This window comes from Armigeres subalbatus, chromosome 2 (assembly GCF_024139115.2).
Source record: "Armigeres subalbatus isolate Guangzhou_Male chromosome 2, GZ_Asu_2, whole genome shotgun sequence".
NCBI classification, from domain to species: domain Eukaryota; kingdom Metazoa; phylum Arthropoda; class Insecta; order Diptera; family Culicidae; genus Armigeres; species Armigeres subalbatus.
This window is the reverse complement of record NC_085140.1, coordinates 227,114,726-227,138,779: the sequence shown is the minus strand read 5'-3', so window position 1 is coordinate 227,138,779 and position 24,054 is coordinate 227,114,726. Positions and strand designations below refer to the sequence as shown.

Below are 24,054 nucleotides of genomic sequence, written 5' to 3'. Positions count from 1 at the left end.
TGCGGTGTTGCAGGAATCTCGCCCATGGTGCATTCTTCTCTTCCACTTACTACTTACATTAGCCGTCATGCCAGTCGTTTCTGTAATCCGGGTACCGGTACCGGGTACCGGGTACCGGTGTGTAATGTACTATAATGTTACCTGTTAAATATTATGAAAGGCGTTCTTAGCAAGAAAGTTGATGAAAACTATCAAATTGGTGCCTGTAATGAAGACCAACAAAATTTGTTGAGACTGATAAACACTAAAAACTACGTTGCTTTCCATTTCATTTCATGCTTACACAGAAAAATACCCTTGGTGAAAGTTACTATTTCGTAGACTACGCCTTATTTTTGAAACTACTATAAAATTTGAATAACCATGGTTTCCGAGAAACTCAGTACTGATTCATTTCTGGAAAACACCATTCCGCAAGGACCACAGCACAAAACAGATAGACAACATAGAACAAATTACCGTTTTCAAAATCAACTCACTGTGTATCAACAGTAGTAACAATCGACGAACGGGAGGGCCCATATACCCAAGGTGAAAGAAAACGATAGGAAAGCATGCGCTGCTGCTCTGTCTCATCATGCTCGTTGTTCAGTGAAGCTTGACTTCCACCAGTAGGTTCGCTAGTGTTCTAAAATCGAAGATGAACCGCATTTCATAGCAACAGGGTTGCCAAATGAAAATCTGTATTTTTGGCCAAAAAAATCTTTTCATCTGTATTTCTTTCTCCAAAAATCTGTATCAAAATCTGTATCGAATTGTTATTGCCGCCGTTTTTTTTACGTCTACCTTTCAGTAGAAAAAAAATCATATAAAATGTTGTATGATGACGATGGTGATACTAACCTTTGGAGAAAAAAATCATATTCATCACAAAAATGTGACTGAAAGTCACAAGCCGGATGAAAAGATTTTAAATTTACCCTCAAGAGCTATTCACAAATAATATAACGCAAAATTGACGCTACGTCTGATGCTCTACCTCCCCCTTTTGCTTCATGTACTTTGAGAATAGTTCCAATAGCAAAGCGATTAGATTTTCACTTCTAACATTTCAAATCTTAAAAAATGGACTTGCTTCCAAAATAAATTAACAACTGATGTGTAGTACATATTTTTGTATATTGAAGTTTAGGAAGTTGCGAAAACAAAAACATAACATACAGTCACCCGACATACCGTTTTGTTTCTCATTGGCAGATGATGCATCTCTCCAGTTTTATGGCAAAAGCCCATTGCTATCTGTCTTAATGTGTACATAACAAGTCCGCCATTCATCTTTTCAGTTCACCACATTAAAATTAAGGAATTGTCAGACTGTGCATGAAAAAAATAAAATATTTAATCGCGCATAAAATGCTTATGAAACATTTGAAAAATATTTTGGATACTATACGGATCTGGTAAACACAAATTTAAAATATCTGTACATACAGATCGTGATTGAAAAAATCTGTATATCTGTATAACAGATTCTGTAGCCGAAAACTAGTAAAAAATCTGTATAAATACAGAATAATCTGTATTTTTGGCAACCCTGCATAGCAATGATGCATATATGTGTAAGAGGGCTCGTAAGAGGTTTTTCTAAAACCTGGCTTATGCGCCCGACGGTGGAAGCCGTCTGCCAGAGTTTCTGGTCAAATTTCCCAGCTAGCTATTTTTTTCTCTTACGGATCCTACTGATAATCGACACGTTCCAACAACAACCAAAATCCCACCCAAACTAGATTATCTTTCCCAAATTCAATAATTAAAAATTCCAAAGTCCTATCGTTCAATTCTGAGACACATTAGATTTATTCAAAAAAAAATTTTTTTTGTGTAATGAACCCATTAAAAGAAAAATTTTCATAAAAATAGTAATTTAATTTTGGTGTCAGGCCCTGCAAGCCAGCCTTTAAAAAATCATAAGCAACGAACAATCAACAAGAGTAATTTAATTTATAGAGTTGGTAGGTTTTTAATGCTAGTTTCAGGCTAAAAAACATGGTTTATTACCGGCAAAATGATAATTGGGTACCATATACTTCAAGGCAGTCTGACTGCATTCAAAATTCAAAATTTTGCCTAATGTGACGTCACTTATAGATTTGTGTTCTATTTGTGCTCTGTGAGTCGTTAGTTATTTATGCATGCTATTTTCTTCTTCTTAATTTCTATTTACAATGATCAGTTTTAACGACAGAGGCGAGAGTGCTTGATCGTGTAGGTGCAATAGAGTGCTGTTTCGGGTACTTACAACTGTTGAGCTTGACTGTGCTGACCACTGGCTAGGTAGCAGGTGCGCCGATGTGGTGATCCGGTTTTCGCTGAGATTATTCCGTCGAAAGCGAGTCGATCCGTCTAGGGATCGGTTATTGCGTTGTCACCGGCTTGCGGATGGTGGGAGAGATCGACGTCTAGCACGTTATGGAGAGGACGACGTTTGGCGGTCGGTTGTACTGGCCGCTCATGTGCGTCGATAGATGCGATCGTCAGCACCGAGTTCTTGGTCCGACGTACTGATGATGGAGCCAGTGGGGTGTGTGCGGGGAGGTGATTCGAAGTGCGATTAGATCTGAATTTTCTATCCCGGGGCGTGAGTCAGGGCGATACACACTGGCTGTGGCAAGCTTTCCCCATGCAGAATCTCTCGCAGATCTCGTGGACCACTTGTGTAACGGGTGGTTCTTGCGAGGCCGAAACTATTCCTTCGATGACCACGCTCTCTGCATATGCTCTTAGTGGCCGCAGCCACGAGACGAAGAACATACACAGGGGATCGCCCACAGTCTAATCGATTGCACAACGTTAATTACTTTTGGCTAGGCACAGGGAGCCGGCATATAGATCGCTTGCCGGTGCTCCGAGAGGACCCGCGGTCCTAACCTCCACGAATTCACCACCAACACCCAATGCTCAAACGTGGTCACAGCTAGAGACTATAACAAAAGATATTTAGCACCGAATAGCACCAACCAACTTTCTTCATAATTACCTCACGTTTTTTTCTAATACAATTCTTTAGTAATATAGCGTTTATTCCGACTCACGACTCACTTCCCTAATAATAATGATCGATTAAAAACCATAATTCTTTATTTGCAACCTAATCTTACTGTTTAAGGAATTCCTTATAAACACGACTCACGACTTTTAGGGCAATTTTAACCACTTTAGAAAACTGTGAAAATAGCTTTAAAAATATTTTAAATTAATTTAGATTCACCAGTGTTAAGTTTAACAATAGAATTACTTTTACTTTTAATTGGGTTTCAATCACTTTTAAAATTCACTTTGGAGTTTTTCTCGACACTGTTCGGCAGTCTGCACGGGAAAGATCGAGTTGAAGCTCAATCAGACCAGCGAGGCCTCAATTCTTTCGAAATTCCTTTTCTTTTCCGCTTCAGTTTTCTTGAAAAAACATTTCTTAATAATTATTTTCTTTGTATTACCTGATAAGCTACCAGTTTGATCATAAACTACGCTATACCCATCCCCACTTAACTCCCACTGTAAAATGATTCGAGCACTTATTCTATGGTGGTAGCCTGCCAAAGGGGCCCTCCTTAGCCGTGCGGTAAAACGCGCGGTTACAAAGCAAGACCATGCTGAGGGTGGCTGGGTTCGATTCCCGGTGCCGGTCTAGACAATTTTCGGATTGGAAATTGTCTCGACTTCCCTGGGCATAAAAGTAACATCGTGTTAGCCTCATGATATACGAATGCAAAAATGGTAACCTGGCTTAGAAACCTCGCAGTTAATAACTGTGGAAGTGCTCAATGAACACTAAGCTGCGAGGCGGCTCTGTCCCAGTGTGGGGATGTAATGCCAATAAGAAGAAGAAGAAGAAGAAGAAGCCTGCCAAACAGGCGCAAATTCATTTTAAAACTCGGGATGTCTATGAAACTACCGCTGGTCCGTTTCATATGTTATGTGACCACAGTTAATTTTTACTGCCCGCATGTTATCTGCTGAAAATCGTCGGTGCATATTCTTAAAATAACCCTCGGAATGGTAGATTCCACCGCATTTTTTTTTCGTGCACATAACCATAGGAGAGTATAACGTTATTTTTAGATTTTTTTTTATGTTTTATTATTTTGCTTTTGCTGAACGGAATTAGACGCTAATTGGAATAAGGGCACAGCACGGTAGTAAAAGAACCAGAATCAATAAAATAAAAACCCATCTTAATACACCGAAAAGTGATACTGCCTTTCTCGAATTTAACCAAGACACCAACCTTATATGGTTTAATCAAGGGTTCAATGAACCATTTTCTTAAAAACTTTTGAACGCAACGACTGATCGTCACTGGAGCCCTCCTTAGCCGTGAGGTAAGACGCGCGGCTACAAAGCAAGACCATGCTGAGGGTGGCTGGGTTCGATTCCCGGTGCCGGTCTAGGCAATTTTCGGATTGGAAATTATCTCGACTCCCTGGGCATTAAAGTATCATCGTGTTAGCCTCATGATATACGAATGCAAAAATGGTAACCTGGCTTAGAAACCTCGCAGTTAACAACTGTGGAAGTGCTTAATGAACACTAAGCTGCGAGGCAGCTCTGTCCCAGTGTGGGGATGTAATGCCAAGAAGAAGAAGAAGAAGAAGAAGACTGATCGTCACAAAATTCAATAGTGATCTACAAGCCCTTACCACCTTTCGGATGCAACTTGTTGCGAGAAAATCGGTTAAGGATTACTACACTGGATTCTGTTTTTACACGATTTACATTTTCTCAATTTTCCGCTCATCCTAAATTTTTAACGCATATTAATCATCATGTGATTTTTCTTTGATTTATTCTGGATTTTTTGAAACATGTTGCGAAGATTTTGGAGCTAAATTGAAGTCACACGAACAAAAATACGAGCGAAAAAAATCGTGTAAAAACAAAATCCTGTGTATATGAAAAGTTGTCTAATGTGTGTGTATGTGTTTGCACAAAAGCATTTTACTTAGCACATACACACACATACACACACACATAGGGGAACTGGGGGTGGGACATACGTTGAGGAAAATGCATTTTTATCAATAGAAACCACCATTTCAGCCAGTTTTCATCATCGCATACTGAAGAACAACATATCTGCGACTGACTACCGATAACAGATATCTAATTGTCCAGCTTATTGCTGCTGAAATTTGATTTTAAAAAGCGCGAAAAAAAATGATTTTGAGGAAACCATGCAGGGGTGAGATGCGCCAGTGGATGGGTTAAAACGCGCATGTGCTTATCGTACTTGTTTCATTTTAATTGCCTACATTAAGGCAATTAACCGAATATTTCAACATTTCGGTCATACAGAAATGAGCATGGGCGTAATGCCCACACCAAACCTCAGAAGTTTGAAAGCCCATAAAATCGTTTTAAAACCATTTTTGACGACGATTTCGTGTGGAACATAAAAGAACACGAGTAAGCAGCATGGCTCATGAAAACTCAATTATTAATTTATCAATGTATATAACAGCGACAGAAAGACTAAATTCCACCGAGCTAGAATTGCATCAAAACACACCAAAAATCGTTTTTTCGAGGTTTTTTCATGTATAACTAGAGAAAAATCATAAAAAAAAAAATATATGTATCCAATGGCACAGTAATATTTTTTATCGTATTATCGTATAGACTATTAAAAATAATCAAAATGGGGATATTTAACCTTATTCAGGGGTGGCGCGTTTTAACCCCTATGGGCGTGCTACCCCCACTTCCCCTACACACATAACACACGGACAGACAGACATGTGCTCAGTTCGTCGAGCTGAGTCGATTGGTATATAACACTATGGGGCTCTGAGGGTTCTATAAAAAGTACGTTTTTGGAGTGAAATGATAGCCTTTCGATACAACTTTGTTGTACGAGAAAGGCAAAAAGTGTAGAAATATTATTTTGGACCGATATTCACCAGATTTTGGGAGAACAGCAAATTAATTCGCCAGACCTCAACACTTTTATGATTTTTTTAAATAAATAGGGGTTCTTTGGGAAATTTGACCTGAATTACGTGAAATAATTAACTGAGTCAATAAAATATTTTTTTGTTGGGATAGATTGAAAGTAGAAAAATGTGGATTCAGATGTTGGTCAAAATGCTGAGGCCGTTAATTCAAAATAAATTTTGCGACAATTGGTTGAGATACTTATTTTTTTTCAATTCCTGATCATAATATTTGGTTTACAGTTCGCATTTGAGTGATAAAACGGCCTACTTTTCCATACCAATGGAATTGGTGCTTTTAGTAGTCATTATGCAACCGTGAGTTTACGTAAAGTCCAGTATAGCACTCATTTGGGTGCTATAATGGAAAACCAGCATTGGAACAATAGTTACATGACCAAATTTTGCTCAATTAGCTTGGGTGAGTGTTCAAATTATCAAAATTCCCCAAAGACAGATTTATCTATCGCTATATAGTCTGCAAACATTCAATATGTCACGATAACATAGAATCTGTCTGTGTTTTCTGCCGCTAATTTTTTGGCCAGATTTATTATATAACGTTAATCAGACAGTACCATTTAGCCAATTTTTCGTCATTGCAAAAAATAGCGTGTGCAACGTAGTGCAACTCGGCAAGCCTCGTCAAGTTAAACATGCAACTCGTGCTGAAAAAATCATCTTTTTACAACTAGTTGCACAAACTACTATTTGGCGAGTAGTTCAAAGTGATGAAATTACACTGTGAAGACCCTTTAACAACATCTCGTGTTCGTCATTGCACAAACCTAGACTCATACACTTTGAAGGAAAATGTGTTAGAAATATTCATTTTTCTTATTTCTTTATTATCGTTATTTTTATATAAATAATAATCTTATCATCTAGAAATTATTAAAGGTTCTCTCAGCTTTGTGCAAGCAACATCGCTCAATTTTTTTAAAAACTCGATTTTAATAACTCTCGTTTGTGATGAATATCAAAAGAAATTTCAAAAATTTATTCGAGTTTCTGTAAGCAGAATTGTATGTTTCTCATTGTATCTTTGGGAAATCCGCCTAATATCGACTCTCTTCGAACAAGATATTGAAAAAAAAAGTCTGTTCAGTCGCCATAACGTCAAGGATACTTGATTTGAGTTCTAGAAAACAATGTATACTCATTTAGATGTGTCATGTGAGATGTGAAAAGATGATCGGAGTGCTTCATAAATGAAATAAAAAAAACCTATACCTACTGTACTTACCCTGTTTTTGCGAAATTCGTCAAATACTGCATTAAAATTCGACTTATTTGTTTGTCCTCAAGTGAGTAGTTTGATGGAAATAGTGGCGATAGTGGTAGTCCAAAAGTGAAAGGCACATCTTCGCCACGAACAGAACCTCCACGCTAAAAAAAACATTTTTTTTAATTTTTTTTTTATTAACTGGTATAATTTAATACCTGAGGAAAATCGCGTTCATCAGATTGGTGTCTAAAATGTAGAAAATAAGATTTTCCCTCCTGAAGGCTATGTAAGTAACCTAAGCGAACTAATGGTGCTGCTGTATGGCCATCGCTAAGTAATTCCAGGATTGTGTCACGATGCCCCAGTAACAGTTTCGTGGTGGGTGCTCCCAGTCCGTATACTCGTTCTATAGTGGGAGCTTATTTAGTTGATTTAGACTTCATGGTATAACTGGATGGTTATATTACCCTTAATGTTGAATAAATTTCTTTCAAATGAAAGTGAAACACATTTCGTACGTATGTTCGTAGTATTCGGTCTCTACGGGTTTCGTTAAAGCCAAACTCCAGATCTTGGGCGCTTAGGTCGTTGTACGATTCATAAGATGTCAATCCGAATAGCAGTTCAGCTTTTGGAAAATTTGCAAATTCGATGCCATTTGTGCTGTGAGACAAATAGAAAATACATAATGAACAAACACATCTTTTTATAAAATGCATGCATCTAAATATCAAAGTTTGAGTTTCCGATTATTATTTGAATTTTGGTAATTATAAAAGTCCAAGCAGGGGGCAATATCTTATTGTTTCTATTTGATGTTATTAATTCAACAGACAAACAGACATAACACTTAAGTAAATATTATCGACCACTGATTTACTGGCCAATTCGAAAAATCATTAGTTGGCCAAGCACTCGTTGCCCGCGAATGAGTTTTATTCGGGTTCAACGTTTGCTCACTACCATCATGGGGTCGTACACTAATTACGTAAGCACTTATGTGGGGAAGGGGTCTGCCATGATACTTGCAGCTCCATATAAATAAAAAAATGATTTGTATGGGAAACATCTTACATGGGGGAGGGGGGTTTTGGAAAACCCAGAAAACTTGCTTACGTAATTAGTGTACGGCCCCCATCTGGTTCGTGATTTATCTAAGTTGGTGATAACAACAGATGTCGTCAGTGTTTGTGTGACTATGAACTTGATCCATGTTTTATGTCTGTGTTAATTCGCGAAGCCGAACCAAAATTTTTCACACAACCAGTGACAGTTCTGTATGGATTTTTACAATTAGAAAAAACAGAGGAGGAGATGGCAGGTTTCGCTCAAACTCTGACAGATAGCAATGGAGTTTTTCCATAGGAGGAAATATCAGAATTAGAGATGTCGTAAAATCCCGATTAATCGATTAGTTACTAATCGATTACTCTTGATCTAGTCGATTATTGAATCGTTAATCATTTTGCAAATGATTCAAATTAATCAGTTATACAACGATGGTGTCGATTAATCAGGAAGCCGTCAATTGATTTTACGACATCCTTATGATGTCGTAAAATTCTGATTAATCGATCAGTAACTTAATCAAATTACTCGATTCATCTCGATTATTGGAATAGAGTTAATCGTTGGGTAATAATCGATTCAAAATTAATCGATTTGCTCACAACGATGAGATCGATTAATCGCTAACTGATCGGTAATTGCGGCATCTCTCTAATCAGAATTTTGGTTTGATTTCGCAAGAATACCGCCTGAAGAGTGTAATAATAACAAAAAATATTACATAGGGAAGATATTTTAGTAGGTTTGTCTTGTTCTAGCCAGTAGCAAAGTGTTGCTTGTAGACCAATTTATGTAAATTTATGACAATATTCTTTGATATTCAAAGAACAATGTTACTAGCCAATCAAGTATAATCAGTCATAAAAACCCCTGACAATATTAGTACAAAACCTGCCAAAGCCGTCATTCCCTCTACTATTATTGCAGTGTACCAATGTTTTTTTGTTTGCAGTATGTAAAAAATATTTTTTAAATTATGTTTTGACATTCCACCTTATGTTACACTACTAGATACAGCTCTTATATTTAATGCAACTAGTCTCAAATACATACCTTGCTATCCTTCAGTTTCAACAGGCTATAGGAGTAAACGAGAATGTTGACTGTTCTAGGGTTGATTATAACCGTTCCGTCCACAAATGGTGCATATCCGGGTAGAAATCTGAAAAACAAGATACACATCAATCTACGTTTGATGTTTCCATCTTTTATTACCTGTGTATACAGATGTTTTAATTTTGGTTATATTCGCCGGTAAACATAAGGATTGTCAATTCCTTTAACGACCTCGATTACAAATACATCTAACAGTTTTAGTTTTCTCAATTCAATCTACCCGCTAATGAGAGATTTGAAATTCTTATTAGATACAATGCAGACGATTATCCTTGTTAGAATGAATCATTCCTGAACAATGTCAATAAAATATAAAGGTAAAACAGTTCTGAGGCATCTTTTGGTGTAGCGGCAAGGAATGCGGTTAAAAAGCAAAACTTTTTTTAAGGTGGTTGGACCAATAAAGGAAATTTTCGGGTTCGATTTTGCCTATTGGTGTTATAATTTTCTCAGCAGCAAAATACCTTGAGATAGTTAAGGCTAAAGAGTGTTTTAATAATCTATCTATCTATATAGAATAACTCAATGTTTCCAGGCGTTTCAAAGGGTTGCTGTATGTGCTGTTCCATACAACTTTGATGAACCCATTGACCGATTTCAGCTCAAATTTGAACAGGTTTACATTCTTTTATCTTAAGGAGACGACGATAGGGGAGTTAGGCATGCTTTTTTGGAAAAGGGGAGGGTGTGGGGAGGATATTTAGCAGTTATCTATCAACACAGTGTATAGTCTCTTGAACCACCTTGGCCCGATTTCAGCAAATCCAAATTGGAACACAAATTCGTTATCTTAAGGAGATTTGACTATAAGGAGGATTAGGGTATGCTCTTGGAAAAGAGGGAGGATGTGGGGAAAGGGATATTGTATTATCTATCAACACAGTGTAAGTCTTGAAACCCTTGAGCGATTTCAACCAAATTTGGAACACACATTCTTTATCTTAAAGGCGACGACGGTGAGGGTTAGGAATGCTCTTTGGAAAAAGGGAGGGTGTGGGGAGACGGGTATTGCTTAGTTATCGATCAACTCAATAGTAACTTCTGAACCCCTTCAGCCATTGATTTCAGCAAATTTGGAACACATCCCTTTATCTTAAGGAGACGGACGATAGAGGGGTTAGGGATAATAACCTTTTTAAGAAGGGGGCGAGGGGGGAGGGGTATTGCTCAGTTATCAATCAGCTCAGTGTAACTTCTGAACCCCTTGGGATGCTCTTTGGAAAAGAGGAAGAGTGTGGAGGGAGGGGTTTTGCTTAGTTATCGATCAACTCAGTGTAAGTCATGAACTCTCTTAGCCCGATTTCAACCAAAATTTGAGACAAACATTTTTAGTCTTAAGCGAGACGACGATAGAGGTGTGTAATCCTTTTGGAAAGGGGAGGTGTGGGGGGAGGGTTTTGTTGATTAGTCTATTAACTTAGTGTGGTAAATTTCTGAGACCTCTTGGCTGATTTCAACCAAATTTGGAACTTTACAAATTCGTTATCTTAAGTTGACTTGACTGTATGGGGGAGTTAGGAGAGTTCTTTGGAAAAGGAGAGGGTGTGGGGAGGGTATGTTGAAGTTATCGATCAATTCAGTGTAAGTCTTGAACGGCTGGCGACCGATTAGGAACCAAATTTGTATCAAATATTCTCTGTCCTAGGGAAGCGATTTTTAGTGGATGTGGGTAGATCATTTTAAAGTTAAGGAGGGCTAGCTGAGAGAGGGTATTGTTGAGTTATCATCTAATTCAGCATACACATCTGGAAACTCCATGTTCTCTGTCTAAAAGAAGCATTATATCAGACCGGGTAGGAGTGTCATAAGAAGCTGAATGAGAGAGATATATTTATTAATAACAGTTTTAGCATACCTTTTTTATCGCATGGGTCAATTCAAACCAAATTTGTAAGCACGTAATCTCTACCCAAAGGAAGCTATTAAAGAGAGGCTAGGAGGAATGCAGGAGGTTAGGGGCCGTACACATATTACGTAAGCACTTATGGGGGAGGGGGGGTAGGTCAATATCTTACGCTCCATATAAATAAAAAATCATTTGTATGAAAAAAATCTTACATAGGGGGAGGAGGGGTCGAAAAATCCAGAAAAACTGCTTACGTAATAAGTGTACGACCCCTTATTGGAGTTTGGTATTGTTTAGAAAGCGACTTAATTTAAAATCCCTCTTATTTAGTTCATCCGATGTTCTTTGACATTGTACAAGGCTCCGAAAACAAATTGCCCGAACTCCTTAAAATTGGAAAATCCTCGACAATAACATTTCTAAAATGACTTTAACGAAAATGATATTTCTGTAAATAATACTTCCCGATATACATATCCCAGAATATTAGATTTCGCTGAAAATGACATATCCCTGAATGAAGCAGGTCATTAATATAACACTATTTGGCTTCAGGTCATTCGACATGAAGGGCATTTGGGATAATTATGAACAGCATCAGAAAAATCATGCATAGAAATCAAGCATTTGCTGGGTATAAAACAATGATTAAAAGAAGGCTTAACAAAATACATACTGTAAACAAAATCTGCGAACCAAACTGGCAATTCCGAGCAAGGCCGGGTACATATAGCTAGTAAATAATAATAATAAGAAATAGCGAAATAGTATTTTGGATATAACTTCTAATCCCAAAGTCCAATCTGGCCAATTTTTAATAGCGAATAATGGGACAGGATTCCTCGTCGAATGGAACTTGTTGCGAGTAATTCGGCCAATGCTAAGTTCCAAAAAGTGTGTATACAAAATTTTGTACACATACAAACATACATACATATACATATAACAGATGCCGCGCTTGCCTACGGGCACGGAGGCGGATGCAGTGAGCACGCGCAGAAGAGGAACGTGTTGAACGACGGGTGGCGTTCGTGGCTGCTAGAGCCGCTCTGAAGACTGAGATTAGATCAAGCAAAAAAGCCTGTTTCGAGGGCCTGTGTCAAAGTGCCAACGCGAATCCATGGGGTGACGCCTATAGGGTCGTAATGGCCAAGACACGTGGGACGATGGCCCCTACAGAGCGGTCCTCAGAGATGCTGGAGAGGATCATCGCGGGGCTCTTCCCACGTCATGACCCTAGTCCCAGGCCTCCCTTTGTGGAGCTGCCATGGACCAGGGTGGCCGACGAGGGAAGAGTAATTGTGGGGGAACTTGCGGGGATTGCACAGTCTCTTAGTGCAGGTAAGGCGCCAGGACCGGATGGTATTCCGAACCTGGCCATGAAAGCGGCCATTGCTGAGGCTCCCGAGATGTTCAGATCTGTCATGCAGAGATGCCTGGACGAGGGACCCAAGCAACCAGAAGTTCAGATTTTACTTAAATTTACTCTTAACCGAACTAATTGGTTCACTATGGTTCACATCAAGTTCCAAGCATCCTTAACGGAACTTTAAAGTTCACTTTACGCTCCCATCATACAAAAAAATACTTAAAATGAGAGCTGATTAAGCCAAAACAGCCCTTCTTATCCGAACTTCTGGTTGCTTGGGGAGTCTTCCCTGAAGCATGGAAAAGGCAGAGCTTGGTCCTATTGCCAAAGGCGGGAAAATCACCGGGGGTCCGTCGGTATATAGACCAATATGCCTGCTTGATACGGCGGGGAAGGTGCACGAGAAGATCATCCTCAACAGGTTGTTGATACGCACGGAGGGTGCGGATGATCTATCGAGTAACCAGTTTGGCTTCCGAAAGGGTAAGTCGACCGAAGACGCTATCTTGTCGGTTACCAAATCCGCGGAGATAGCTATCCAGCGTAAGAGGAGGGGAGTTCGCTATTGTGCAGTAGTGACTCTCGACGTGAGGAATGCATTCAATAGTGCCAGTTGGGAAGCTATTGCAGATGCGCTCCTGCGTCTTGGAATTCCCGAGTACCTGTACAAGATTCTCGGAAGCTACTTCCAGAATCGAGTACTCGGGGGTTCCGCAAGGTTCCATACTGGGTCCGGTATTATGGAACGTCATGTACGACGGTGTCTTGAGGTTGAAGTTCCCGGTGGGTGTGGTAATCGTCGGCTTCGCTGACGATATTACGTTGGAGGTCTACGGCGAATCGATCGAAGAGGTGGAGTTGACTGCAGCCCACTCGATCGCAATTGTGGAGGAGTGGATGAGTTCCAGGAAGTTATAACTGGCTCACCACAAGACTGAGGTGGTTGTTGTTAACAACCGAAAGTCGGAGCAACAAGCGGTGATAAGGGGAAGCAACTGCGCGGTCACCTCTGAACGCTCCATCAATCTCTTGGGGGTAATTATCGACGATAAGCTCACCTTTGGTAGCCACGTCCATTAGGCCTGCAAGCGTGCCTCCACAGCTATAGTGGCATTGTCCCGGATGATGTCCAATAGCGCTGCAGTTTATGCCAGCAAGTGCAAGCTTCTGGCTATTTAGTGTCGCTCTGTCCATACTGAGGTATGGGGGGGGGGGGCAGCTTGTGGCACGGCCCTGCGTATTAACTGCTAGAGAACGAAGTTAGAAAGTACGTATAGCACAGAGAACAGACATGGAAGCTCGAACAAAATTTCTTGCAAAACATGTGTAAGCAAAGACACCGAAGCTCAACGCCACCACGTCGACATTACAAATCACAATCTCATTTTGACAACACGATGGCGGTAGTATGCTCTTGCATGCATAACGACACTAGCGCACAGTGGCATTTCTTTATGACGCTAGCGCTGATTATGCACGGGATAACGGCGACATTCCAAAGTTGTTTCAAAATGAACAGTAAAAAGTTATCACAACATGGCGAGTGCAGCTTCAACGTCTGTTCTCTGTGCGTATAGGCTCATGTGCCTAAGAGTTGCGAGCGCGTACCGTACCGTGTCGCACGATGCACTTTGCGTCATCACCGGTATGATGCCTATTGACATCGTTATCGGTAAAGACATAGAGTGTTTCGAAATGCGCGGCACGAGAGGCATCCGTAGAACTATCAGGTTGGCCTCAACGGTCAAATGGCAGCGTGCGTGTGACAGTTCCACTAAGGGTAGATGGACACATAGGTTGATACCGGAGATAGGTACGTGGGTCAAGAAGCACCATGGGGAAATCACTTTCTACCTGACCCAGGTCCTTACAGGCCATGGTTGCTTCAGACAGTATCTACACTGGTTCAGACACTCGGCCTCGCCCGAGTGTCCGGTGTGCGCAGGTTTAGAGGAAACGGCGGAAACGTGTTGTTCGTTTGCCCACGTTTTCGCACAATGCGTGACCACATGCTTGCCACATGTGGTCTGGACCAAGATTTTTCTATGTATAGGTTATCCGACTTCGTCAGTAGATGGGAATAACCAGCGCGGGGGTGAAACATACATTTTCAGTGAAAAACGTAAACAAACGAGCATAAATTTCATACAAAAATCCAAGATGGCTGAGTTGGGGATATTGACAAGTCTGATAACCTGTATACATAAAAAAATCTTGGTCTGGACACTACCCCGGACAACCTAGTCCGGAGGATGTGTGAAGATGAAGTTGTCTGGAACGCCGTTCTATCGGCTATCATCCAAATCGTCTCGGAGCTACACAGGAGAAGGCGCGTGGACTCGAGGAATGGCTAGTTCAGGCGCAAATAAGAGGTGGTCCGAGGGTTCGGAGTCGGCCTCATGGGTCATACCGGTGCCCTGTAGTCGAACTCGATCCTTTTATCGAACAAGTGGCCGCGCGAAGAACAACATGGTATCGTCGCTTTCGCGGCGTCGGTCAACCGGGCGAGGACGGAAAGGGGTCCTCGTCAAGGCTGGGGCAGGCGTAGGCACCGCGTCGGCAAGTCCCTCTGTGTGTTGGCGAAATTCCATCGCCCTACTCCTCTATCACCATCTTGCGAGCATGTTACACGAAACATTGTTTCGTAAGACATTGTCTCCAGAAGGCGCTGGAGTGAAATGTCAAACCCGAAGGATTACGACGTTAGCGCCTCTAGTTGTGAAGCGCACAACCACTCAAATTCAAATTGATCGTTGAAGTCATGGACGATGGTAATTTATTTAGTGTTACGTCTGTTTGTCTGTGATAACACTATGGGTCTTTGACCCATCTATCAAACGTTTGGTTTTGAGTGACCGTATAACCTTTACGTATCCTTATAGTATACGAGAGAGGCTGATAGCTCGTTGCTTCAATATTGCTAGATGATTTTTCTTTATGATAAATAATTAAATTTATTGAAATAACATTTTAACCAGATTTGTAAAGAAGTCATTACACAAATTACATTTTATACATTACCTTGGGTTAGGAGGAGTAATTCGTAAAAGTTCGTTAACAGATTTGGTTCTCAAGCAGGGTGCTAAATCGTCTATCAACAAATCTATCTTGCAGCCAGTTTGATTGGCAACCACTTGTTTTATTGACAACGGATCTCTTTGAATTGCCCAAGGGGATAGAGCTGATCCGCTTAATAGAATTACTCGATGAATTAAATCTACAATTGTATTGAAACACAAAATTTACCAGATCTTATACATTTTGCCAGATACCTCATAAACTTACCGCTAGCTACAGGGGAAACTACTAAAATGTTCGCCAATGCCGCTCCTGTTCCATGACCCATCAGCGTTATTCGTGAGGGATCTCCATGAAAGGTTGCGAGATTTTCTCTTAGCCAATGCAGCGCTGCAACCAAATCCATCAGTCCAAAATTTCCTTGAGCACTTCCCTTTGCTCCTGTTTTTAGAAAACCTAGAAACAGTAAAAAAACAATTTATCAGAAGTTTCAGTCATTTAATTTGTGCATCAACTGTGCAACTACATATGTTTATAGAGTACTGAATGATTCCTACCATAGCATTTGTGTGCTGAACAAATACAATTGTTTCGACATAAGCCGAACATTTGTACTGCTATTGGTACTTGCAAATGTCTTTGAATAGTTTTGAATTCGATGTATCCTATTTTCTGATTAGATTATATATCAGAAAATAAATCATACATATGACTTTATGTAGTTTTTGGCGCTTTAAAGCCCTGTTGAATAAGAAAAGTCACTCACCTAATACGCCTAGCCTAAAATTAATCGTAACAAGGATCACATTCCCAGTAGATGCCAATATGGAACCATCGTATGGATTCCCTGAGTTCCATTCGTATGATTCGCCGTGTATGTACACTATTGTTGCTTTACTCGTTCCGTCAGGTTCTACAGAATCACCTGAAATAATAACAATTTTTGGTTAAAATGAAACAAATGCAATTTTGTTTACATTTCAGGTTTTTAGTCTATTTAAAGATTGTGTACGTGCTGAATTAATGGTTTATATTAATCCGATTTTTTTAGATTTTTTCAAGAAATTGGATCTTGGTGGTGTAATAATTATGGTGTGAACCATATGAAGTATGTACATACATTTTTTTCACCAATATTTAATTTTGTAAAGTTTGTATTGTTTACCGGCGGAAACGCCAAGCATTCATTAGGAATTTACAAGTTTTGTTCACACTAATTGCATCTTTAAGTGATTTTATTGATGTAAGACGTTTTTCTGGTAAAATCATTGAAATTTACCAATATTGGGACACGGCAGGTATTTCCATCCATCGTCGTAGGGGCTAGTACCAGCGAAAGTAACGTAGGGGAACTGGGGGTAGGACGCCCACGTTAAGGAAAATGCCATTTTTATCAATGAAAACCACCATTTCAGCTAGTTTTCATCAGCGCATACTGAAGAACAGCATATCTGCGACTGACTACCGATAACAGATATCTAATTGTCCATTTTATTGCACAGAAATTTGATTTTTAAAAAGCACCCGAAAAAATGATTTTGAAACCATGCGGGGTGAGATGCGCCAGTGGATGGGTTAAAACGCGCATGTGCTTATCGTACTGATTTTCACTTTAATTGCCTACATTAAGGCAATTAACCGAATATTTCAGCTGTTTCGGTCATACGAAATGAGCATGGGCGTAATGCCCCACACCGACCTCAAGTTTGAAGGCCCATAAAATCGTTTTAAAACCATTTTTGACGACGATTTCGTGTGGAACATAAAGAACACGAGTAAGCAGCATGGCTCATGGCTCAATTATTAATTTATCAATGTATAACAGCGACAGAAAGACTAAATTCCACCGAGCTAGAATTGCATCAAAACACGCAAAAATCGTTTTCGAGTTTTTCATGTATAACTAGAGAAAAATCATGAAATATATGTATCCAATGGCAATATTTTTCATTGCTTTATCGTATAGACTATTGAAAATAATCAAAATGGGGATATTTAACCTTATTCAGGGGTGGCGCGTTTTAACCCCTATGGGCGTGCTACCCCCACTTCCCCTACATTTGCTAGAACTCCACTATAGCAGAACGTTTCTCCTGAGCTTACGATTTGGTACGTATTCGCGAGGTCGAAGCAAATTCTGCTCTTCCCTCCTATGGGAAATCCCATTGCTATCTGTCAGAGTTTGAGTTAAACATGGCCGCCATCTCCTCCTCTCTGTTGCTCTACTGTAAAAGCCCATAAAGAACTGTCATTGTTTGTGTGAAGAATTTTGCTTCGACTTCGCGAATGAGTTTTACAAAAAAGCGTCTCTTTTATTGGTTTTCGAGACTATGACGAACAGACGAAAATACCTGCCGTGTCCTTATCTATTATAATCATGGTTTGCAGAAATTGCTCTCAATAGAAAACGAACAACGATAAAAGAAAATCAAAAACTGTTCCGAATCATAACAAGCTATGATAACAAATTGATCAAACTTGTATACAAGTGCGAGAAAAAAGAATCGGATTCGCGACTACGAAGGTAAATGCTTCATGCACGATCTGACAGTTCCTTATGGGATTTTACTGTGGAGGAACAAGAATGGGTGATTGGCGGCCATGTTTCACGCACAGTCTGACAGATAGCAATGAGATTTTGCTAGAAGAGTGAGTAGAGGCATTACCTTCGTATTCGCGAATAGGCAGAAGTGATGATTTTCGCTCATTTTGTGTTGGGGACCGCACAGCTGTGTTGAACAAGTTGAAATGTATCATTAGAACCAGCGCTCCCCGCGTTAGGAGCTTTTTAAAATAAATTTATCATGAAGTATAGCCTTCCAAATCAGGGGTGGCATTAAGCATCTCGATTCGAACGTAATTCTATCGAGTCGAACATGTTTGGCATTACGGGTTTCGATTCGATCTCGAAAACGACTCATCGTTCGAGTATGCTTGAGGAGGTACCAGAATAACGAGATGTTTTGGCATTATGGAAACTCGATAGCACACTGAAAAACGGCTCAAGTCGAATGAAAAACACTCGTCACCTTTATAGCTTTCGGATGTTGTTCGAGAGTTATTTCTTGCTGAAAGTTTTTAATTATATTTGTTATTATTTCTCTACGGGAAGAGAATAAATGTTTTATTATTGTCTCTTGAGGAGAAGAATGTCTACTTTTATAGTTTCCAGACAATATGCAATCTTATTCCGAAATCCGCGTAAAAACACGGAGCAATAACAATCTAGTTTGAAACAACCAAAACGTTGGTTGAATTTCAAACTAATTTTGTTGTTGTTGTTAAGTCAGAGTTGTTTGATTCAAAGTTCAAAGAATAGGTTGGCACAAACATCGTTTTTGGTTTGTTTCTACCCCAAAACACTTGGTTACTATAACGTTGTTTATGTTTGTTGCAAACTAACATTTTAGTTTGTTTCTACCATTATTGAGGTTGTTCATTATTGTGTTATGTTTAATATTCTAAACTTCAATATTAGGTTGTTTCAACCAATTTAGCATGTTGACTCAACCAGAGGTTTTGTTTGGTTTGAAGGTAACCTAAAAATGGGTTTCAGATAAACTAAAAGTTTAGTTTGTTTTGTTTTACCAGGAAGACGGAGTACAATAACCAAACTACCAAATTTTCGAATCAAACAACCATGATCATGGTTGTTTTAAACAAATATTTGTTAAACCTATCTAAATAAGCAGAGAAATAGCAACCTACAATATTAGTTTGTTTCAACCAGCGTTCACAGTTGATTCAAAGTTAATCATTGTTTGGGCCGAATTCAACCTAAACTTTTGGTTGAAGCAACCTGAAATTTGTTTGTGTTTACCAAAAATTTTTCTCCGTGAACGACTTCAACTAAAATCGGTTTTTTGAAGTTTTCACGTATTTTTTAACGATTTCGATAAATCGCGTGAAAAATATATGAGGTAAATTTGCGTTAAAAAGTGTATATTCCGAAATCTACGTAAAAATAGATTAGTTAAATAAAAAAACGCACATAAGATGACCCAAATGCATTTAACTAAAACACATGGAAACATCAAAGTAATTTTGATATTGAATCCTTCTTTAGCTTTAAATTATTTAACTTAAAATTGGATCTGGATCGATTGGATCGATTAAACATAAAACTTATAATTTGTGTCGTAACAATATCTCAATTTACAAAACATGTCGTATCGGCATAATGTTTTAATCGGTTGCAACTGCTCAATAAATAATATTGCTTTTTAAAGTCATTGAGCACAATTTGCTTGTTTATAAATTAACTGCCAATTCATGCCCTGAAGGATGCTTTTCCAACACGCAACATGCTGCACGCAGATGAATGCGCTGAAGGTTGTCTCTCCAGCGGGCGGCATACTAAACATGGAGACAACTATCTCTTATTCTCTCTGTTTACATTTCGTTTGACAGAACATACTCGATTGAACTAGTACAGCACTATTCGAAATCTTGTACTACGACTGAATGAAGTCGAACGAAATACATAATGCCGCATTTTTTCGAAACGAGTCCAAAAACTTACGAATCGAGTGATTCGATTCGAGATGCACAATGTCACCCCAGTTCTTTATCATGACAACTTGCGAAAAAAGGCTCTCGCAGTATGCTACATATCGTATACCTATGTATACAGAGACGATATGTGAGAGACTTTTTCATTCTCTTTTAGATTCAAACCCTGATTATAATCCAACATTTTTATTTCAAAAGGTACATTTTATAGATGGTTAGCCAATGCATACAATTCATCAATTAAATTGATTGTTTTTAGCTTGATTCTTAACACGTCCGTTTTACCCACACATTATATCCATTTCACCCGCATGCTTTTAAACCGGGATTTTTTCACCCAGATATACATTGTCATGAAAATCAGAAAATCTGATTGCTTTTAACTAAATTGACTTCTAGCCATCGTAGTGCTTCAGTTTAGGATTCACGTAAGCGGTTAAGGTCCCCAATGTTAGGTAAAACATTTTCTATGTGAAAATGACGCGATTCCTTAGGGTGTCCATTAGGGCAGTTCAAATTTCAAAAATGTTCGAAAAATCCAACTCCCATATGTCTATTAGCATCATTTTGATAATATAGGAGTCCTGGCAAAATTTCAGGCAATTCGGTGGCCATTTAGGGGTGGCGCGAAGTCAATTTATGTTTATATGGAAATTTGTATGGGAAAAACGTAAAATTTATTCAAGTCTCCCTACAGCTGTCAAATCGTGATGAATTCAAATAAACCTCCCTTTTTGGAATCTATATAAATGAGACCTCCGGATAACACATTAGTTATGAGTGGATTGAACGGTTCTATTGACAGTGTGAATATGGGGTAAATGGCTAAAATGGTGTAATTAGCCTCAACGTAGCAGTGGAAATATAAATCAAAATTAATGAGTTACCCACTGGTTGAGCTCAAATAAATTCCAAAAATGGAGGTTGGGGATGTTTATTTGAATTCATCACGACAAAAGAGTTGTAGGGGGACTTGAAATTTTTTTTAAGTTTTTCCCATACAAATTTCCATATAAACATTGACTTCGCGCCACCCCTAAATGACCACCGAATTGGCTGAAATTTTGCCACGGCTCCTATATTATCAAAATGATGCTAATAGACATATGGGAGTTGGAATTTTCGAACATTTTTGAAATTTGAACTGCCCTAGTGTCCATATCACCCCCAGCCCCCTACTTGCTGTGATCCTACCGGTAAATGTATGCTTCAGAAAAGAGTATTCCACCATTTTTGGTTACATACCGACATAATATCAATCCTGAGTGATCAACGTATTCCAACACGATACGACTTTCTGTTAGTCCATATCAGCCTGAGTGAAAGAACAAAAATGCTGACAAAATACCATTCTTCTGATACGAATTCCAGAACTCTAAATACATGTTGGAACCTACAATACGGTTCTCAATTCCTGATTTCATCCGGTGGGTTAGATGCAGTAATTTCGACCACAACTTACTTTTCTAACGATATTTACCTAAAAAATGTCAGTTTTTTTTGCCTTTCTCGTACAACAAAGTTGCCCAGGTAACCATTAGCACTATAGTTCACCTTTTAGGCTATTTAAGGCTATTTCAGATCCAGTATGAAGCATGTTAGCTCTGTGATTGCGTAATAGTCGCACGTACGGCTAATTTAAATGCTTACGGTTACCTGGGTGTACCGAAATGCTACATTTCACTCCAGAACCAAGTATCTATCAAGTGTCAAAAATTATTCATTGCAGCCCACAACCCGAAACTTTTCTCTTCATCGTTGAAATAGATTAAGAAGATCATTGGTCCTACATGAATCTTTTGTGGTGCACTGGATGGTGCATGCATACTTTTTATTAAAATGAAAACAAAACAAAAATAAATTAGCACTTTTAAAAGCAAAAATTGCAATCATGAAAGTAAAACTTGCCTTAAAAAAAACAAATTTTCCATTGAAAAAAAATCCATAAATTAATCAATATTACCAATAAACAATTATGAAAATTTCCACAAAATGAATAAGTTTTTTCACAAAACAAACCAAACCAATTTACCTTCAGTGTGTGCCTAGAAGACAAATGCAACAATCTTAAAACGGACAATTTTATGGTCATTGTTCAGCCAACAGCAGGCCATGACTCGAGCTCAGTGAGAGCGATGACCCATTGTCGCATCTCAGATTGTCACCCCCGATGACGGTAAACGAAAATTCTTTGATTGATTTAGAGATTATGAAAAATATCGCCCTTTGGATTGAGTAAATGGGGTCAAAGTAGTTTGCCTTTACTCTCATATTAAAAAAGTACCCAATAAAAATTTATTCACCCAACTGTAAGTTTAATTTACTCAATTTTGAGTTCAGGCAATAAACTCAAAGTTGGCTTCCCGTATTGAACTGACGTCGTTGGGTTGTTTTGCTCTTTTGTCTTTGACAACAAAAGAAAGAGTGGATGAAAGAGAAGAGAAAAAATAACTCAACGTTGGGTACTTTTTTTCTTCCGTGTATACTTATAATAGGTTTTTGGTTCAATCAAAGTTAATTGCCTATATTCCGAGGATTAAATCACCCGACTTGGACATTAATTTACAATGTTATGAAAACTCATATGTGAATATGTACATTCTGTGGAAGTTAATCATTTGAAAAATGTATTGGAGGTAACCACTTTCCCTTCGATGGGACTCGAACTCACGACCATACAGTACGCTAGACTGGTGCTTTAACCAACTTAGCTACGAAGGACCTCCGTCGGCCTTCGCAACCTAGCAGCTACTGAATGAGCTCGAGATTCCCAAATTCAAATCACTCGCAATCCATTTGTTAAGCCAACACTTCCACATGTGTATAGTACACGTTCACATTAGAAAAGCGTGAGTATTTAGAATGTCTGGCGGCTACACACATTCTTCATCAGCAACTGTAGGGGGCGTCGGGGTAATTTGGCCACCATAAGGAAAACATGTTAAACAAGATTTTAATCAATACATTAATATACTGCTTCCAATGGAATTTCAAATTCAATGTGTAAGAATTCATTTGCTTTGAGTACGATAGAGTAACATAATATTTTATATTCATTTTATTCAAATTAAAAATAATGATTTTTTGAACATACTAATAGCTGATGGGGTAATTTGAGCACCCGATCGGGGTAAAATGAGCAGTTGTTGTTTTATTACAAATTAAGAGAGTTTCTGGTTTCAGTTTTTTCCAAACGAAATTTTCTAAATGAAATTAAAATACTTTTAGATTCATATTACATCATTCCGTTCTATTTAAGAATTTTTTAAATCATCTATATTTAGTAATTAACGAGTTGAACATTATCGGTTCGCCCAATCGAGTTCTATGTTGAATTATATATATAAGTTCTTGCGGCCGGGAAAACACGGTATTGATCAGCATCATAGTTTTACAAATGTCTTGTTCCGGAAACTTCAAGTACCGGTTCAGAGTTTGGCGTAGAACACGATATTCAATTGCAAATCTGTTTTTCGAAGAACCGTGTTTACTGCTGTTTTTGCCGCTAGAAAATTTGTCTGCGGCCACTATTTATTGCGCAGATTCCGTCTTATTAGACCCCTGCGCGCAAATTATTTGCGTGAATATTTTCCCCGTGTCACAAGCAAAAATTAATTAACACTGTTTGCTGTTTGTTTGAGTAAACAAAAACACGTGTGTCCGCTAAATAACAACATAATAAAACAATTACAAAGATACTTTGAGTGTATTGGTGTGCACGCTAAAAATTCAAAGCAAAACGAAGTTGCGCCAGAGTCTAAAAATTGATGCAACGGGCAATAGTTTTACCGATATTTTTGTAGCGCCGAACCATTATTTATTTAAATTTCTAATACAACCGCACAGAAATATCTGGCCTGCTTCGCCAGTGCCGATGTAAACAACACTAAAAAACCCAATTTAATGCACCTAGTAGTGATACTGCCTTTCTCGCATTTAGCCAAGACACCAACCTTATATGGTTCGA

At 38.8% G+C, this 24,054-nt stretch overlaps 1 protein-coding gene across 1 annotated transcript in view; it reads right to left on the bottom strand.

The window, feature by feature from the left end:
• The window catches only part of LOC134211813 (uncharacterized), a 61,156-nt gene that overhangs the window by 18,038 nt on the left and 19,064 nt on the right, over positions 1–24,054 (bottom strand). The window contains 9 exon segments of the mRNA XM_062689086.1: positions 7,177–7,319; positions 7,374–7,526; positions 7,529–7,564; positions 7,626–7,821; positions 8,832–8,849; positions 9,302–9,388; positions 15,579–15,774; positions 15,843–16,031; positions 16,342–16,500. Of these exon segments, the coding sequence (XP_062545070.1) occupies positions 7,177–7,319; positions 7,374–7,526; positions 7,529–7,564; positions 7,626–7,821; positions 8,832–8,849; positions 9,302–9,388; positions 15,579–15,774; positions 15,843–16,031; positions 16,342–16,500 (1,177 nt within the window).